The sequence below is a fragment of the Arvicola amphibius genome, chromosome 7, assembly GCF_903992535.2.
Source record: "Arvicola amphibius chromosome 7, mArvAmp1.2, whole genome shotgun sequence".
Classification (NCBI taxonomy): Eukaryota; Metazoa; Chordata; class Mammalia; order Rodentia; family Cricetidae; genus Arvicola; species Arvicola amphibius.
The window spans coordinates 138,172,563-138,192,476 of NC_052053.1; the positions used below are offsets into that span (position 1 = coordinate 138,172,563).

The 19,914-nt window shown below is 37.5% G+C and overlaps 1 protein-coding gene and 1 non-coding gene across 3 annotated transcripts in view; both read left to right on the forward strand.

Annotated features, from left to right (window-relative positions):
• Positions 1-19,914, forward strand: part of Bcap29 (B cell receptor associated protein 29) — a 39,818-nt gene that overhangs the window by 2,179 nt on the left and 17,725 nt on the right. For both annotated transcript variants that reach the window (XM_038335925.1, XM_038335926.1), the window contains exons 3-6: positions 2,081-2,181; positions 4,907-5,057; positions 6,860-6,995; positions 13,415-13,523. In XM_038335925.1, the coding sequence (XP_038191853.1) occupies positions 2,081-2,181; positions 4,907-5,057; positions 6,860-6,995; positions 13,415-13,523 (497 nt within the window). The remainder of the gene's footprint in view (positions 1-2,080; positions 2,182-4,906; positions 5,058-6,859; positions 6,996-13,414; positions 13,524-19,914) is intronic.
• On the forward strand, positions 17,725-17,859 carry LOC119820154. Its single transcript, XR_005286417.1, has one exon. It is a non-coding gene; the product is annotated as a small nucleolar RNA U109 (small nucleolar RNA).

A 19,914-nucleotide genomic window follows, 5' to 3' on the forward strand; every position in this document is an offset into this window, starting at 1 on the left:
GCCACATATTAGCTTTACTTACTTAGTAAAGAACTTTCTGCCTTCTTGAAAGTGCTGAGTGTCCAGTATACTCACAGACTTTCCCTTGTTCCTCATTAGCCATAGGTCCAGGAACTTGCTATCTTGAATGGGGAAGTATATTTATAAGAATGATGTTGTAGCCGGGCGATGGTGGTTCACGCCTTTAATCCCAGCACTCGGGAGGCAGAGGCAGGCGGATCTCTGTGAGTTCGAGACCAGCCTGGTCTACAAGAGCTAGTTCCAGGACAGGCTCCAAAGCTATAGAGAAACCCTGTCTCGAAAAACCAAAAAAAAAAAAAAAAAAAAAAAAAGAATGATGTTGTAAGGTATTTTGTTACAGTCCTGACATAGAAGGAAATCAGTCTTCTCCCCTTCAATTTGAAGTTATTGTTGACAGTTCTTTTCAAAATTTATTAACAATTTGTCATATCTTAAAGTAAAACTACCACATTGTGCTTCTGATATGTATTCACGTGCTAATTACCTTCTCAGGTCTCCTTTTGACTCAGTGTATCACTCACTTGAAGTACTTACTGCAGAGGTCGACACCTTCCCAGTCCCAGGAGGGATCACTTGGTCACACTTCATAACTCATCGTTTCTTGCCTCTGCAGCTTTGTTTATGCTACCCTGGATTGGAGCAGTGAAATAAAGAGCTGGGTGCAGAATTGTTCATTGGGACAGCGTCTAGACTACTTCCACGTCTCATTTCCTCTGTTCAGACCTTGACCTGGGTCACGGATAAATCCTATGGTTATTTCCGTGTGTCAAAGTTTACATAGATATATAAAGTTTTTTTCCCCATTTTACATTTATGTCATATCTCAGTCATTTTTTTCAACATTTTTTGTTAAAGAAATTACTGTCAGGCAGTGGTGGTACACGCCTTTATTCCCTCCCAGCACTCTGGGAGGCAGAGACAGGTGGGTCTCTTTGAGTTAGAGACTGGCCTGGTCTATAGAGCAAGTGCCAGGATAGGTTCCAAAGCTACTGAAAAACCCTGTCTTGAAAAAAAGAAAGAAATTACTTAGAGTATACAATAGAAGAATACCATATAAAAATAGACCTGTAGAATCAAATACAGTAATAATTGCTTGTAATTGCAGCACTTAGCAGGCTGAAGCATGGGGGTGACAAGTTCCATGCCAACATGGGCTCTGTAGTGAGGTGTAGTGAGACCCTGTCTCAAATAAGTATGTAGAGAATTAGCTGTTGCTAGTGGTTAGATCAAAAGACATCATCATTTCTGAGACATTACTCTAACTAGGAAAAAAGAAATAGCTTCCATTAAAAATACGACATTTTGTGGGGGTGGCAGTGGCACACGGTTTAATCCCAGCCCTTGGGAGGCAGAGATAGGTGAATCTTTGAGAGTTTGAGGCTGGTCTACAGCATGAGTTCCAGTACAAGCTCCAAAGCTACAGAGGAACGTGTCTCAAAACAGAACAAGAGCAGCCAAATGACATTTTAGTTTAAGAATTTCTTTTTGTACTGTTGAGATAGTTCAATTGGAAAAGTATTTGACATATGAGCTTGCACACCTGAGTCTGATCCCTAGAACCTGTGGGGGAAGCCAGGGAGGGTTGCATAGGTTTATGATCTCAGTGCCAGGTAGGAAAAGCAGGCAGATTTTGCAGTCAGCCTCTCCTGACCAGTGAGTCCCAGGGAGAGTCTGTCTACAGCAAGGTAAAAAGGCTCTTGAGGAGCATCTCAGATTGACCCTACTCCATAGGCATGACTCCCCCACACAAACCCATGCCCACATTTCTTCTTGAGGTTTTGTTCATGTATGTTTACTTTAAAAGTTAATTTTACTTTAGAATATTTAAATCATCAGACAAAAGATAATCAAATGTCATAGCATTTATCATGAGCTATTCTGTCATGTCAGAGAAGTACTAACTTAAAATTAAACTTCTCTAATTTTTGTCACACTACTATCAAAATACTATTTCAGTAATTATGAAACATTTCAAAACCTGCTTTTGGTTTTTTTGGTTGTTCATGTTGTTATTTTTGTTTATCTGTTTTTTACCTAATCTAATTATATTGCTTCACAGGTGGCAGAAGATTTTCTCATTTAGCGTCTGGGGTAAAATCGCAAGTTTTTGGAACAAAGCTTTCCTTACCATTATAGTCCTATTAATCGTTCTGTTTTTAGGTGAGTACTGGATCCATCCTTTCTAGATAAAGTATTTGGGTTTTGATTGTTTAAATTGATGACATATTAAAAGAAAAATCATTTTATATATTGATATTAAGGTAATTATGGCTATTTTGATACATATTTGGTACTGTTTTATATACACAAATATCAGGTACAGTGATTCTTAACCTCTTTTAGGTTAGTTTAAAGTTTACATGCACTAAGTGGTCTTCTTTGTGGTTGCCATATAACAACCAATTACAGTCTTCGCTATAGTACTGTCCTGGGCACACAGGATCTTGGCCTGTGTGCACCAAAAGATTAGAGTCACTAGGCTCTTAAAAGATTCTTGGGAAAGCATGAATCTTCACTGAATCCTGATTAAAAACAACAGCTTTGGGGGCTGCTGCAAATTTTTTTATTATTAAATGGTTGTTAGGTAGTACTGGACTTTTGCTTTGTGATGGTGGTGTTATAGAGCATCTTAAAGTCTGTGGCTCAGGGGCCTGTGATTGTAAATATGGTATACTGCAGTATCTCTTGCTTTCGCATATGGTCCATGCCCATTTTCATGGACAACTCCAGAGCTTAGTATTACAGCTGGTAAGCCCTGAAAACATCCACTGCTTATCCCTTTGTTTAAAAAAGAAAGTTATTAACAGTTTTTACATAGGAATATGTCCTTAATCTGAGAAGATGCATAGTGAAATATTTAGGGGAAGTATCAGTGAGACTTTGGATTGAAAAACATAGAGCAAATATGGTGAGATTTTCAGTTTGAATCCATATGGTAGAATTATAGATGGATACTGGACAGATTGAACATCCCTAACTGAAAACTCTAAATCTAAAAATTTGAATTGAAAGAATCCAAAACATTTTAGCACCAGTATGCTAGCATGGTTGGAAAATTCCACCTCTCAATCTGTGATAATTACAGGCCAAACCCAAGAACAGTAAAAACATTATCTAAAATTAATTTCAGACTTGCATGTGTAAATTACGTATAAAAGGTAAATGGGTTTCATGTTTATATTTAGAAGAGTCACTCTTTGCCACTTTAGCTTTTAGTATACATTGTAAAGTCCGTTTCCCTAGGAGCCTCCTCACAAATCTCATGTTATATTAAGTAGTAGGTTTGCTGGCAACAACTTGGAGCCACAAACCACTGTGTTTGGCGTTTTATGCAAAATGCTTTATGTTTTTAACACCAATCTTTGAAATAGAGTTAATCCTCATTATAAAATTGAGAGCATCTATTGTAAAGGGGTATAGAATTGTGAAAAACAGGAAGGGAAGCCAGGCATGGTGGTGCACACCTTTAAGCCCAGCACTAAGGAGGCAGAAGTTGAGGCTGGTAGATAGATAGATAGATCTCTGAGTTCCAGGACAGCCAGTGCTACATAGTGAGACCCCGTCTCAAAACATCAAAAACAACAAACCAAGAAGGGAATTGTATCAAGTTTTGAATGGATTTGTATCATGTTCCTATAATACTGAGGCAAGTTAAGGCAGACAGGTAGGACTTATACCAACATGTTGATGTCTTCATCTCAAATGGTCTGTCACCTGCTTCACTGAAGTGCTGTAAATAATGCAGAGCCAGTAGACTATTCAACCTTAATTCATAACTTACTAAGGAACTTGTCTCCTTTTTCCTTTTGTCATGTAACTGATATATAGTATTTATATTCCTCCAGTCAAGACTTGAATATTTATCATGTGTGTTAAGGTAATAAATCACAGTCATCAAAATAGCAAACCCAAGAACATATGTCTTTCAGCAGAAGTATGTTCCAGAAATTAGAAAATTTAAAACTTACCTGCCAAAAGACTCTTCATACATACGATTTATAGAAAGTTGAGCTCATCACATTATCCCCTTATTGTTGGTCTTACTCCATTTTCATCATCTCTAGAATTGAAAGCAAAACAGAATAAACGAACTAAATAGTACATTAAATAACATGTTGCCGAGAAAATAATTTTAAACAGCAAATAGATTTTATGAGCACAAAGGATTGAACCTTTACTCATGAGCAATTTAAAAAATGCTTTGTGTATATTGCAGCACAGAGCAAATGAGCAAGTGTGCTTAATGGTATTGGAAATATTCTTCAGTAGAAGAAATGCCATACAAATGTAAGGTAATGAGACTGGAATGCTTGGTTGGGATTTTATTTTGGAGTGGTAGACTAGAGCCAGTGGCTGTGAAGCACTGTGAAGCACTGTGAAGCACTGTGAAGTATTAAATCCAACGTAGGCTGCGCCCATCTTACCAGTCTGTGCAAATGGCATTTCCATCAGTGACAGCTCTGCTCTCAGTTTAGGGAAGTAATGGGAATACAGTAGGGTGCTGGCCCTTTAAGAGAAGTGGGATTTAATCCATTGCTGACAGCAGGTTGAATTTTATTCATTCATAAAAGTGGAAAGAGTAAGAGATAACATCTCGCATTAGATCAAGACTTGACAGTGAAGTGATGAGTAAGCCCTAGAGGAATGATTTTACGATTTAGTGGTGACCCATAAATCGCCATTGCTGTCCATCTTGCCTACTAAAGGGGACAGAGAAAGAAAGCCATATCTAAAGTCCACTGTTACAGAGGTTGGTAAAGGGGACAGAGAAAGAAAGCCATATCTAAAGTCCACTGTTACAGAGGTTGGTAAGTCATCCTACAACTACTTCCTGTTTGAAATACTTTTACGTAAAGATGAAAAGTGACGTTGTCTCCTGTGATAGATGCTGTGAGAGACGTAAGGAAATATTCCTGCACTCACGTCACGGAGCAGAGCTCAGCCAGCAGGCCTGGTGCCTCTGAGCACACACAGATGAAGCTCTTTAGGTCCCAGAGGAACCTTTATATCTCCGGATTCTCATTATTTTTTTGGCTGTAAGTAAAAAAACTGTACAAGCACAGTTTTAACACTCATAGAATTCTTTCTGGGTTTTTTTTCTACTTACACCTTAGGGTTTTTTTTTTTTTCCATCTTCATAAAAGCATTCAGATGATATATTCAGATAAGAAATAATAGTTGCACTGACAAAGGCTGGGAATGGAAGACATTGCTTTCCCCAGGGAAGAGCACACCAATTAATTATCCAGTGCCAAATGTTCAGCCCTGAAAACATACATACAGGTAGCAATATACGGACTGAACAGGATATATTTGGAAATATATGTGTATATACACACAATAACAATAGGTTTAGAAAGAAAGAAAGGAAAGAAAGGAAACCATTATTTGAAGGAGAGTAGGTAGAGGTATGGGAGAGTTTGGAGAGAGGACAGGGCAGGGAGAAATGTTGTAAATAGGGAAAAGTTACAACCTGTAGATCCACTGGTTGCAAAGGGCCTTGAATGATTGGGTTGCTGACTTTCTGGAGCCTTCTCATACCGTTTCCACTACACTTAGTACATTCCGTCTCTACTCTCCACTATTCATTCTGTTAAAAAGTATTTACTGAGTTTTTCAGATGTCTTTGTCCTTCCTACTCTGAGCCATCACACAAGGTATTCTTCTCCTAGAACGCTCTTCTCTCCTAGTGAAAGTGTTGTTTTTCTAGTAGTTGAAGAACAGCTTTTCTTAGGAGTGAGGAAACACAGAGATAAAGACTCTCCGAAGCGTGGGATGGGAGGGGGCATGGGGAAAACGAACTTGGGAAGCTGAAGCCCTGTTTGTTTCTTTTTGAGATGGGGTCTCACTATGCAACGGTTTCACTTTGTGAGCCTACTGGCTTGGAGCCTGCTTTGTAGACTAGGCTAACCTTGCACTCTCAACTGCTGGGATTAAAGGCTGACCTGACTGACTATTCCTGGTCTTCTCTAACTTTTGCTTCTCCTTTAGCCTCTTTCTCAAAAAAGAGAAAGGTCACCATTTTCTCCAAAGTAGATTGGTCTTCTGTTGCAGTTCTTAGACTAGACTTCAACTTCTGGTGCTTTTTCACAATTAATAGTAATATGTAATGTAATTAATACTGTTTATACCTCCAACTAGAAGCCCAGCATAGTGTTATACACCTTTAATCCTAGCACTCAGGTGACAGAGGCAAGCAGATCTGTGTGAGTTCCAGGATATCTAGCGCTGTTATATAGAGAAACCAGTATATATAATCTCTAACTAGAGCTTAAACTGGAAGGCAAGCGCTAAGTTCATTTTCATATATGCCCCCAATGCCTAACATAGTATTTCCTTAGTAAAAAGCTGCATTAAAAAAAGTTGACGAGATTAATGGTAATATCTAACAGTGGGGGTTACCTGTAAGCTTGACAATGTTCATTTTTTAGACTTAGCCACCTTTACAAACTAACCTTTAAACTTCAAATTTTCAAACTAAGAGAGAAAAGAGATTTTCTTGCTAGGCCTACAGTACCATCTAAAATTCCATTTTTACTCCTTTAGACTAAGGGCCGGCCGAGAAAAATACCACTGTGTGCACGAGGCCCTGAGGTGCCACCACATCTGTGGTTGTAAAGGTTGTGGTCTGGAAGAGGATGCAGAGAAAGGAGTGGGGTGCAGCTTGTAACTGCCAGGTGTATATGATGAGAGAGAAATGTTCTGTTAAACATCCTCTCCACCATTGTTCCTGTAGACCTAGCAGGAGTCATTTGATAATGGCTGTTTGTGTTGAAGTCAGAGTTCCTGATGATTAATCTAGTTATGCATTATTCTGAACTACATTTTTTTTCCTCAGAGTGTTGAGACGTCTGGTTACGCTTATTACTCAGCTGGCCAAAGAAATAACAAACAAAGGAGTGCTTAAAACACAAGCAGAAAATACCAATAAGGCTGCCAAGAAATTCATGGAAGAGAATGAAAAACTAAAATGGGTATTTAATTTTCTTTATAAAAAGTCATTTAAATGCTGTTGAGGTTCACAAGGAGTAATGTATTATTTTTAGCATCAGAAATAGCATTTTCATAATTTATCAGCAGAAAGTGGCCCAAACTACAGCATTGTTCTATGGAATGATTACATTTATTTATTTATAAATCTACTGAGAAACCCTTTGTAGATGAAGCTGGTCTTGAAGTAGGAGATCTGCCTGTCTCTGTCCCCTGAGTGCTGGGACTAAAGGTGGGTGCTGCCTCTGCCCAGCTGATTACTGTTGTTTAGAGTTGGTTGCTCCCACATTTTACCTCAAGAAAAATTAATACCAGTGGTCCTGTTTCTATGATCCAGGAAGAAACATTCTTGGAGCACACATTTTTTAGAAGTGTTTTGGTAATTCAGTATCTTCTTTAACAAATTCATACATGTATATAGTACCTTCTAGTTACTCTTAACCTGTTCCACCCATATCAAGTCTCCTACCTTCTCCTGCAAGTCCCCTAAGGCCTTCTGTGGCCATGGATTTGGAACTGTCCATTGTAGCTTGGTGGGCTCACCAGTGGATACACAACTAATGACAATGACTCCCCCTCTCTCAGAATCTCTCAATAGTCAGCAATAGTTCAGCAGGAAGGGGTAGGTCCCCATGATCATCCATAGCTGTCTTTTGACAGCTACCGTGAGTTCCAGATTACACTGGCTGTATCGGACCCAGAGTATGGCCGTCCTTGGAGTACACTTTGAAGGTCTCTATTACCATTATCAATTTTACTTCATAACTTGAATTAAATATTTATAATTCTCTGTACATTTGTCATTTGGTTAAAGTGTGATTTGTTGTATACAAAGTAGTGAGAGATTACTGAGATATCATTGACGATTTCTCATAATTTTTAAAGTCTTGCAAATCTTTTGCTGCTTCTGTCTTCTGACATATACTTCCTGAGTATCAGGGCCTTACTGAAAAAAATTAAAAAATGATCACAAAATTAATTTGAATTTTAAAATCTGATGATCTCATAGATTCAGCGTTTCAGTTCATACAAATTCCATGAGTTTTACTGAATCTAATTCTTAGAAAAAAGGGTCACTGGAACTACTAATAAATGAAACAAAATTTTTTTTTTAGAAAAAAAATTTTTTTAGAATCATACATTAAGATTATTTCTAAAAGCTGGGCATAGTAGTGCACACCTTTAATCCCAGCACTCACGAAGCAGAGGCAGGCGGATCTCTGTGTGTTTGAGGCCAGGCTGGTCTACAAAGTGAGTTCTAGGATAGGTAGAGCTACATGGAGAATCTGTCTTAAAACAAATGAAAACAAAAAACAACAAAAAAGATTGAAATATAGTCTTCACATACACAAAGTTAATGTCACGTTCAGCAGTAGAGAGTGAAAATCCTGAACTGGAATCTTGAAGCTCAGTCTTCATTTAAAAAAACAAAAGGACCTTTCTTCCAGACAGTTATCATGTGGCCAATAAGAACAATTCTTTGACTTTGTAAATTAGGCAAAAATCATTATCACCCACTCAAAACTTCTATTTACTTTTTATGATATTTGCCTCACTTATATGTTAACAAAAAAGGTAAGGGAAGACCTCTTTTAATAGAAACAATTTAAAAAATGCCTCTTTATGAATAGATTATTAGCATCTCTTATGGAAACAGCCTGTTAAAAAGTTTGCATTTTAATGTGTTTTGTTCTTATTTTTAAGAATTTATTATCATATATGCATGGTGTGTGGAGAGGTTATACATGCCACAACACGTGTGTAGAAATCCCAGGACAGCTTTTGGGAACTGGTTCTCCCCTAGTATCTTCACACGAGTTAGAGGTTACAGCAGGCTCACACAGCCAAGTGCTTTACCCATCGAGCCATCACCTCACCTACCTTGGTTCTCTGCTGGAAAAGCACCGACCACCGATGTCTTCTATACTTCCTCTTACAGTAGTAGTGTTCTACAGAGATAGAGGTGTCGGTGTGATCTGTGTTAAAAAGTACTCGCAGGGAGATGGTTTTCCAGCGACACAGTCGGTTTCATTTTAATGTTTGCTTGACTTTATACTTTTTGATCTTGTTTCATAATGATAAAATCAAAACCTTGTATATGTTGATTAAATTCAAAAGCCCAGCTTTGTATTTATGGGAAGGCTTTCATCTATCTCTGTTGCTTTGAAATTATGCACGTCATCTTAGAATAGTGAATTATAACTATTGTTGGGCACACAGCCTTTTACTTGTTTTTTCTTTGTCCTGAACCATAAGCAGACAATATTTTTACAAATGTTTTGATAACTTAACTTTTCACATATATAACATAACCAATGGAGTTAATTTAGTCTTGTCCTTCAGAGTGTCACTTCCTTGGCAGATCAGTCATTCATGGCAGGAAATTTATTACCTACTTGCTGGTTCCGGGGCCTCTCACAATTTTATCTCGTTTTTCTGGTTCCCTGCTTGCTGTATAGTTCTGACTCAGTCAGTGGTCCTAGATTATCAGGTTATTATCAGGATATAGATTATCATGCTATATAAAAGCTACTTTATAGTGAGAAGGAAATTTGTGAACTGGATAATTTCTGCCAGTACTCAGAGTATAACTAATAGACTGATAAAGTGATCAATAAAAGCCATAGGTAAGGATGTAAAAAAAATGCTTTTATTTCATAGTATTTCCTCTGGGCTTTGAAATATTAATGAAAGAATGATAAAATTGCTTTTAAAAAAAGCTCTTTATTCTGTATATGAAGAATATTACCAAGCAGAAAATACACAAACCTGCAGTTCTGAGACTTTCAGTTGGTGCTAACTTCAGCACTATAGTATTTGGCAGTGTGACCTAGGGCAACTCCCCTCATAGGTTGTGAATTTCAAGGTCCTGTGACTATAAATAATAGTTAATGCTATGCCAAATGTTACTTTAGGTGATTCACAGTAAGATATTAACTCTTAATTTTTTGAACAATCGCATGAGGCTTATATTGTCTGCATTTTATAGCTGAGAAACCAGGGAGAGAAAGGGTAATAGTAAAAATAAATGATACAGTACAGGAAGTTTGAGGCCATGCAGCCTGACTTTAGTACCCACATCTACAAACACATATTTTGTCACCTCAACTCCTGTATTGTTCTATAAAGATGATGCCTGTTTGGTGCCCAAGGCCCATTCCCCTTCCAGTAACTCAATTGAAGGAATGAAAGTTAACTTCAGTTTGTTTTTCAAGGCAGATTCCCTTTAAGTAGGCAAAGCTGGTCTTGAAATCATAGTATTCAGTATGGAGAGATGGCTCAGAGGTTAAGAGCACTTGCTGCTCTTCCACAGGACTCTGGATTCAGTTCCCAGCACCTACACAGTGGCTCACAGCTATCTGTAACTCTAGTTCTAGGGGAGCTGATACGCTCTACGGGCACCAGGCACCTGTGGTGCACCGACATGTACACCATTAAATAAATACAACTTAAAGAAAAAGAAAGATCTCAATCCTCTTACCTCAGCTTGTCACCTAAATACTGGTGATTCAGATATGTGCTTCCATGCCTTGCTGTCAGTTAATTTTAACTGTACTGCCTTACTTCTCACTGACCTTCACTCCCACCAGCTTCTGGGATGGGCTAGTGAAGACGTGGTCCTCCTGTAGCAGGGACTCCAGAGCTCTTGGTCTTTCTCCAACATGAAATTGGGGGTAATAAATGGAAGCAGTTGTACAGGTGCAGTAATGAAAGCTTATTTACAGGCCTGCCAGAAACCCAGCTTTTCCAAGCCAACGGCATAAATAATTCAAGCAGTCACTGTAAACATTCCTGCAGTTCAGTGGTTCCTTTCCAGTTGTGGTAATCACTCCCAGAGCAGTAATCCTCTACAGTGAGCTTTAAGTTTTTAATCTGTTCTGACTTTACAAATGTAACTCTTCTTTTTCTAGGCTAAAAATTGTTTTGAACTTGAAGCAAGCAACAAATTAAGAGACTTAGAGAAATTCTCATCCTGCTTTTTTTGAGAAAAGTTTTTTGATTCTAAAGGGTCTGATGCTCTCTGTTTCAGAGTGTGCTCCAAGCCACTGATCTCTAATCCCTCCCTGATCCACCTACTCCTCCCCTACTCCAGCGTGGTAGTCCATGTTTGTTCTTACTCCAGCTTTATACTCCTGCTTGTCCTTTCCACTGGTGAAAGTTCGCAAAGAGAGTAGTAGTCCATGCTTCTCTTATATTTTATCTCTTACAGTGTCTTTCATGCTGAAATGTTTGCATCCACTCATTGTTCACTAGATTTGTGAGTTTTGTGTGTTAAATGTATGCCTCTGGTGTAGAAATTCTTAAATTACCATGTTTTTCTAACCCTGGAAGCCATCAGAATTAAGCTGCTGTCCTCTCTTTCATCTACTGGCCCATGCCTGTGTGTAGTGATGAGACGAGCAGGCCTGCTTTTCGTCCCGCCCGGCTCCCGCACGCACCGCTAGCTTTACACCCGAAATAACAACACACAAACTGTGTTCATTTAAACACTGCCTGGCCCATTATATCTAGCCTCTTCTTGACTAACTCTCACATCTTGCTTTAACCCATGTCTAGTAATCTGTGTATCACCACGGGGTCGTGGCTTACTGGGAAGATTTTAACCCACGTCCATCTCTGGCTGGAACTTCAAGACGGTTGCCTGACTCTGCTTTCTTCCTCTCAGAATTCTGTTCTGTCTTCCCTGCCTACCTATGTTCTGAACTATCAGGCAAAGCAATTTTCTTTACTAATTAACCAATGAAAGCAACAGATAGATAGAAGACACTCCTACATCACCTGTGGATGCTAAATTTATTTTCTGTTTATTTTTGTTGTGTGTGTGTTGAGGAGAGAGATACTAGTCCATGAGCATATAGGCCAGAGGTCAACCTCAGATGTCATTCTTCAGGTACTGTTCACTTTGTTTTCTGAGACAAGATCTCTGATTGTCCTGGAAGCTCCTGGAATAGGGCTAGGCTGATTGACTTAGAAGTTTCAGGATTCCTTCCCTCTCTGTCTGATTTCTATGTATTCAAGTTCAGGAAATTTTCATTCTATAATGTTTACTGTCAGTTATTTTACTGTTCAGATCTTTATTGTTTTACCTAGAAAAGACACGCTACAAACATTGTTATACCCAGAATTGATTTTAAAATATAACGAGCAATTTAAATGATCAACTAAATTAAAAATTAATTTGGCAATGCTTAATGAAAACCAGAAGTTTCCTACCCTAGACATCACCCTGCTATTTTCCATTTACTCATCTTCATCCTGTTAGAGTATAACATTATACTCCTACATACTTCTATGTGTAAAATAGTCTTGAGTAGACAGACAGTACAATTATATAGCGTGATGATTTGTATAACTAATATCAAATCCAGAACTGATTTTTTTTACATTAAATGTATATCACATCCTTAACTGAGAAAGACAGTCACATTGAATTAATTTTGAAAGCATAATTATAGCCCAATCAAAAATACTTGCTTTCATTTCAGAAGCATCATCCATAATATTAACAAATAATTTTTAAGAACATTTTAAATTATATGTTTACACACGTCTCTGTGTCTGTGTGTGGGTGTAGTTGCCCACAGAAGTTAGAGGCATTGAATTCACATGGAGCTAGGTCTATAGGGTTGTTGTATCAGGATTTTTCTATTAGGGCCCCCAACCAACTCCCAAATCATGACACAGAGAACTTATTATTAGTTTTGAATGCTTAGCCTGGCTTAAGCTTGTTTCCAGGTAGCTCTTTTAACTTAACCTGCTTCTCTTTATCTGCCTTTTACCTTGGGACTTTTTAATTTTCTTTCTGTGTATCTTATTTTCACTGCTTCTCATTGCCTGGCTGGCCCCAGGCATCTCTCTTGTTTTCTCCTCTGTCTTTAGTTTCTCATCTCTCTTGAGCCTAGATTTCTCCTCCTACTTATTCTTTCTGCCCACCAGCCCTGCCTCTCCTTTCTCTGCCTAGCTATTGACCATTCGTCTCTTTGTTAGACCTATCAGGTGCCTTAGGCAGGCAAGGTGAAATAGGTGCAACACATCTTTACATAATTAAATACACATCCTTAAATCATTACACAAAGGCAACATAAATATATGTAACCCATCTTTGTCTAGTTAAAATAATATTCCACAATAGCTTGTGAGTTGCCTGACATGGATGCTGGGAACAAACTCAGATTCCCTGGAAAAATAGTATGTCCTCTTAACAACTGGGCTCTCTTTCCAGCTCCACAAAATCAATTTTGTGTGTTTGCTTACTATCAGATTTCTATTAGCAAGAGCACCTTATAAAAAAATCAAATACTTAAAAAGACAAATTAGTAAAGACTTATAATTTTAATTTATTCAAAAAATATCCAACTGTTGCAATCTAAGCTTATTTCTTCCTATAACTGTTTCATGGTAGGTACTAAAAAACCATGGCAAGGATGGAGATCAAATTTTGGACACCGAAAATAAAAAACTAGTAGAAGACCAGGAAAAATTGAAAACTGAACTGAAGAAGACTTCAGATGGTAATTTTGTGTGCGTGTGGAAAGGGGAGGGACTAACCGATGTTTTATTCTGTCACATATGCCTGACTGTTGTACCTTAAACAAAACTAATGGCCAAGTGCCCTCTGGCCAAGCACTGATAATGACCTATTTATAAATTTCTGTTCAAATATGAGATTAAAACATTGTGCCAAGAGAAACATGTTCTGTTGTACAGAAAAACATGTAGGTGTTTCAGATCTGTGTTGTGAATACAAATGTCCTTATCTCAGCAAAAGAGCTGTGGGCTTGAAAACTTTCTTGTAAGCCTATTTTTGCAAAATGAGTCATAATGTATTACTTCTTTTATAGAAGTAATCACAAGGAGACAGCCTTGGTAGAATAATACATATCTTATCTTGAGCCCTAATATTTCCAACACACTAAATTTAAATTTTTAAAAAGCTTTTGAAAAAGACAGAAAGTAAGCATCAATCTGGGGTATCAGCTGAGAAATCGAGGGGTTGTGCCAAAATACATTGTAGGTTCCAAGTGGGGCATCCTAAATCCAAGTCCATGAAGGCAACTGTTTCTGCGGTTAAAAGGTTCTGATTGTTCTTAGTACTTACTTGCTACATAATATAGTAAAGTTCATATATTTTTTTCAAATCCATTGTCATTCTAAAATACTTTGAGTGTGTATAGCTTGAACCTTGACAATGTGTTTGCATGTGGAGACAGATTGGCCAAACACAAGAAGACCTATTAGGTATTCATGGTTAAGATTGTTAGGTTAAGGTGATGATAAATGCTTACGTTGTCTCTAATTGTAGAAGGTAAACAGGATTCAGTGTCTAAATCAAAGGCGTACTTGAAATCATTATTTTTTTAAGTTTAAGTTGTTCTCAGTATAATAGAAGTTCTCTGAAATATAGCTTGCTATTATTAAATATCTGTTTGCATTATTTGAATAGGATTTATTTCATGAAGGTACTTTTGAATTTTAAATGAAATTCCAAAGATAAAAGCTAATTCTATAAACAAAGACCCAGATTAGGACATGCAATGAAGAATTATTTAATCATTTTACTATTTATTTTTTATTTATTTTTTATGTGTATGGGCGTTTTGCCTCCATGTATGTCTGTGCACCACGTTTGCCTGATGTCCTCAGAGGTCAGAAGAAAGGGCATCAGATCCTCTGGAAATGGAGTTACATACAGTTGTGAACTGAACCCAGGTCCTCTGGAAAAGTAGAAAGTGCTCTTAACCACTGAGACCTCTCATCAACCTGTACAATTTCTTATTTACATTTAAATGGTAATTAATTTAAAAACATCAAACAAAGGTAGTTTAGAATTAGTGAATTAAAAATTCAAAGTACCCTTCTAAACAAGGTTGCTTGGTATAGCCACAAACTCAGACATCCTGTTATATTTTGTGTTGTTATATTTACTGTGATTCTAAAAGATTTAGACATAGTCAAGAAATTTTAACAATTATATACAAGTTAATTTAGTAGTCCCCTATTCTTTGCATTGGTGATTTTATCTTTTTTATTTAATTTATAAAATGTTAGTGTTAATTCTTTTAGAGAATGTAAGGATTTCACAAGTACATTTAATTAGTAAAATTAAAGATACAAAATCTTTTTTTTTATCTGACAAGGATCTCTTATGTTGTGAGTAGGTAATATAAAATTTAAAGAAAAGAAAACATAGGTTTTAGCTTAGGTCATATAGTGTTTGCCTAACATTCACAACACAGTGTATTCACTCCATAACATTCATAAACCAGCCATGGTGGCTCACCCAGAACTCAGATGTAAAAGGGACAGAAGTTCAGGGTCATCTTAGCCTACAGAATAGGTTTTAGATCAGCCTTGGTAGCATCTTTTAAAATAGAATTTCAGTCCATAAAGTGCTTGTCAAGCCAGGAGGAGGACCTGAAACTGGGCATGGTGGTGCACTTGGAAGGCAGAGGCTGGCCATCTCTGAGTTCGGGGCTAGCCTGGTCTACAAAGTGAGTTCCAGCATAGACAGAACTATATAGTGAGTTTCTGTCTTAAAAACAAGCAAAAGACCTGAGTTCAATCCCAGCAGCCATGTAAAAGCCAGCATCGTGACAACTGACTATGGTTGCAGCTCTAGGAAAGCAAAGACAGGATCTCTTGAGACTTGCTGGACAGCTAGTCCAGTGTGATCAGTACCAGTGTTGACATCTCGGCTTCCATGTGTGCTCTTCCCTCTCTCTCCATCCCTCCCTTTTCCTTCTTCCCCCATATTAAATAGAAATAAATAAATGTAATATTTTCCAAAGGCAAGAATAGATGGCATACTTACTCCCCTCTAGTCAATTTAATGTCCTCTTCTTTGCCTTTCAAAATTTACAATTCTGAGATATTTTGAACTTTAACATCTTAATCCTGATAAAACCAAACTCAGCATTACTTCAGTGTGTATTTAACAGAAAACTTGGGACTCTGGAGAAAATGAACACTTTAATAATGTAGGCATTGTGTTTATAATCTGATAAGAAGATCTGCCAGTCCTGCCTCTGTTTGAAATGTAGACTGACTACTTTCAAAGGGAGGCAGGGCTGAAGTCAAAGCAGACTTTACCTGTTTGAGTGTGTCCTGTTTGGTTCTTTGAAGAGGTGCAATATTTTATGAACACATTCCATTTACCTGGAGTCTTTTTTTATGCAACATTATTAATGACCTTGAGAAACTAAAAATGCTATTTCCAGAGATGTTTCTTTCCCTGTTTTCTTGACTTATACCAGACAAATTTGTGCAAGTCTAAGAAACTGTATGAGTTGATAGAAAAAGTTTTCTATGATTTTAAAAGTCCAGTGCTTGACACACACATTCATCATATGCTTGTTTATTTTTAAAAATTGAAGATATTAAGATGGCATTGCTTAAAGAATTTTCAGAATGACGTTTTAGATTTGAAACCCAAGTAAAAGCAATATTATTTTTATTTTATAGTATGTTTTCCAAAGGAATTTTCTTGTCTTTGTGCTTCTGTGCACCCTCAGGATTTTCTCTAAATTTTATTAGTGAAAATGAAGTATTAAATATAAATGTTTACTTAAACTGTTATTAGCACCAACTTGGAAAGGTAGCTAGCTGTCTTTAGGTAGTTATGTAGAACCCTCTGCCAGGGGCTAGAGAGATGGCTCAGCAGTTAAGAACTGTTGTTCCTCTTCCAAAGGACCAGAGTTTGATTCCCAGTATCCACATGGTTATTGTTGGAGGCTGCTCATTCATTCCCGGTCACTCAGACCCAAAATAATTACACAGAAACTATATTATTTAAAACAGTATGTAGCCAATAGCTTAAGCGTATTACTAGCTAGCCCTTAAATCTTAAATTAACCTATTTTCATTATTTTATATTTTACAAGACTTGTGGTTTACCTGTAAAGTTCCCAGGCATCTGTCCCCTTTGGCAGCAGCTACATGGTATCTCACTGAATCTGCCTTCTTTCCTCTTCTGTCTGCTTGGAACTCCTGCCTTTTCTATTCTGTTAAGCCACTGGCCAAAACAGCATTATTCATTAACCAATAAAAACAACACATATATACAGAAGGACCTCCCATACCACATGGTGGCTCACAATTGTGTGTAATTCCAGCTCCAAGGGATCCAGTGCCCTTCTCTAACATTTGCAAACTTCTGCTTGTGTATATACTATATATACACATAGCATATATACATACACTCTGCCACACACATAAAATAAATATTCTAGTAGTAAACATTCCACTCACTTTTTAATCCCTGGCTCAGATTTCGACTAGTTGTAAGCTATTTCTGTGTTTCTGTATGATACTATATTAAAGATCAGAAGAGAGCATCTATACCCTCAGAGCACCTGAAGGCTACCTAGTCGGGTGCAAGGTTCTAGTCTGTCACTTTAATAATCCATTTAAAAATAAGTCTGATATCCCAGTGTAAGTAATTGGGAAAGGGTATTGTCATGAAAAATCAGATGCTAAGCATTAAAGAATTTATAAAGAAATAGAACTTTCACAATAAAAATAGAACTATGTTGTAGAAAACCTGCTATTCAAAAGATTGACATAAAGACCTTTCCAGGACAATAAATAGTACTTGTGCCTATGACTAAATCTTCCCCAATGTTTCTTCTCACAGCTAGAGGAAACATGCACCACCCAAGTATTGAAAATATCTAGACAATGGTAAAAGTAAGTGGGACTTAATTAGGGATGGAGCTGCTTGTAACAATACCTGTTCCTCATCCCGTTAAGAACAGCGTTACATCTGCAACATGCTGTATTTAAAAAGAAAGTACTAAGGCTGCTAACCTTAGAACAGAGGTTATCTAGAAGTATATGTCTCTTAAAAAGGAATCTGAGAGAAAGAATAGATGCCTGTAATCCCAGTATTATAGGGGTAGAGACGGGAATCAGAAGTTCAAAGTTATCCTTGACTACACAGAGAGTTCAGTCAGCCTAGGCTACTGGAGACTGTTTTAAAAACAAGAAGGATTGAGGCACGTTCCTTAGTCTGTTGTCCCTTCCTTATTCTTTTCTTTCTTTATTTTTCTTTAATCATAAAATTTTAAAGATTTTTTTTTAAAAACATACTCTGCAAATCATTTAACATGAAGCATATTAACTATTCCTGGGTGGTAGTGGCACAGTGCCTTTAATCCCAGCACTTGGGAGGCTGAGGCAGGAGGATTTCTGAACTAGAGGTCAGCCTGGTCTTTATAGACGTTCCAGGACAGCCAGGACACACGCACACGCACCCTGCTTGGTGACACTCAACCTGAAATCCCAGCACTTTAGTGGGTGGGGCAGAAGAATTAGGAGTTTGAGGCAGCCTAGGCATAGGAAAACCCTGTTTCAAAAAGAAAAAATCCATACCTGTTAAGGGCAAAGCAAATGTTTAATGAATTTTCTAATAGACCTCTCTGGGGTTGTGGACTATAGGCTGGTTATCCTTTGCTTTATGTCTAATATCCACTTATGATTGAGTACATACCGAAGTTGTCTTTCTGGGTTTGGGGTACCTCACTCAGTATGTTTTTGCTAGTTCCATCCATTTGCCTGCAAATTTCAAGATGTCATTGTTTTTTACTGCCTAGTAGTACTCCATTGTTTAAATGTTCCACATTTTATCTATTCTTTGCTTGAGGGTCATCTAGGTTGTTTCCAGGTTCTGGCTACTACAAATAAAGCTGCTATGAACATAATTAAGCATCCTTTTGGTATGAGTGTGCATCCTTTGGATATGTACCCAAGAGTGGTAAATTGATTCCCAGTTTTTTGAGAACTGCCATACTGATTTCCAAAGTGGCTGTACAAATTTGCACTCCCACCAGCAATGGGGTAGTGTTCCCCTTGTTCCACATCCTCTACAGCATAAGCTTTCATTAGTGTTTGTGATCTTAGCCATTCTGCCAGGTGTAAGATAGTATCTCAGAGTTTTTGATTTACATTTCCCTGATAGCTAAGGATGTTGAGCAATGCCTTACGTTCCTTTCAGCCATTTGAGATACTTTCTTGGGAATTCTCTATTTAGATCTTTACTCCCCTTTTAAATTGGATTATTTATTCTTTTGATGTCAAGTTTCTTGTGTTCTTTGTACATTTTGAAAATCAGCCCTCTGTCAGATGTGGGGTTGGTGAAGATCTTTTTTCATTCTGTAGGCTTCCATTTTGTCTTGTTCACTGTGTCATTTGCCTTACAGAAGGTTCTCAGTTTCAGGAGGTCCCATTTATTAATTGTGGATCTCAGTGTCTGTGCTACTGGTGTTATGTTTAGGAAGTGGTCTCCTGTGGTAATGCATTCAAGGCTACTCCTACTTTCTCTTCTTAGAGGTTCAGTGTGGTTGGATTTATGTCAAGGTCTTTGATCCATTAGGACCAAAGTTTTGTGCATGGGGATAGATATGGATCTATTTGCATTCTTCTACATGTCGACATCCAGATATGCCAGCACCATTTGTTGAAGATGCTTTTTCTATTGTATAATTTTAGCTTCTTTGTAAAAAATCAGGTATGTGGGTTAATATCATGGTCTTACATTTGACTCCATTGGTCCACCTGTCTATGTGCCAGTACCAAGCTATTTTCATTACTATAGCTCTATAGTAGAGCTTAAAGTCAGGGATGGTGTGATGACTTCGCAAGTTCCTTTATCGTATAAGATTGTTTTGGCTATCCTGGGTTTTTTGTTTTTCCATGTGAAGTTGAGTATTATTCTTTCAAGGTCTGTGAAGAATTGTTCTGAGATTTCATTGAATCTGTAGATTGCTTTTGGTAAGATTGCCATTTTTACTATGTTGATTCTACCTATCCAAGAGCATAGGAGATCTTTCCATTCACTGGTAACTTGTACAATTTCTTTTTTCAAAGACATAAAGTTCTTGTCATACAGGTTTTCACTTGTTTGGT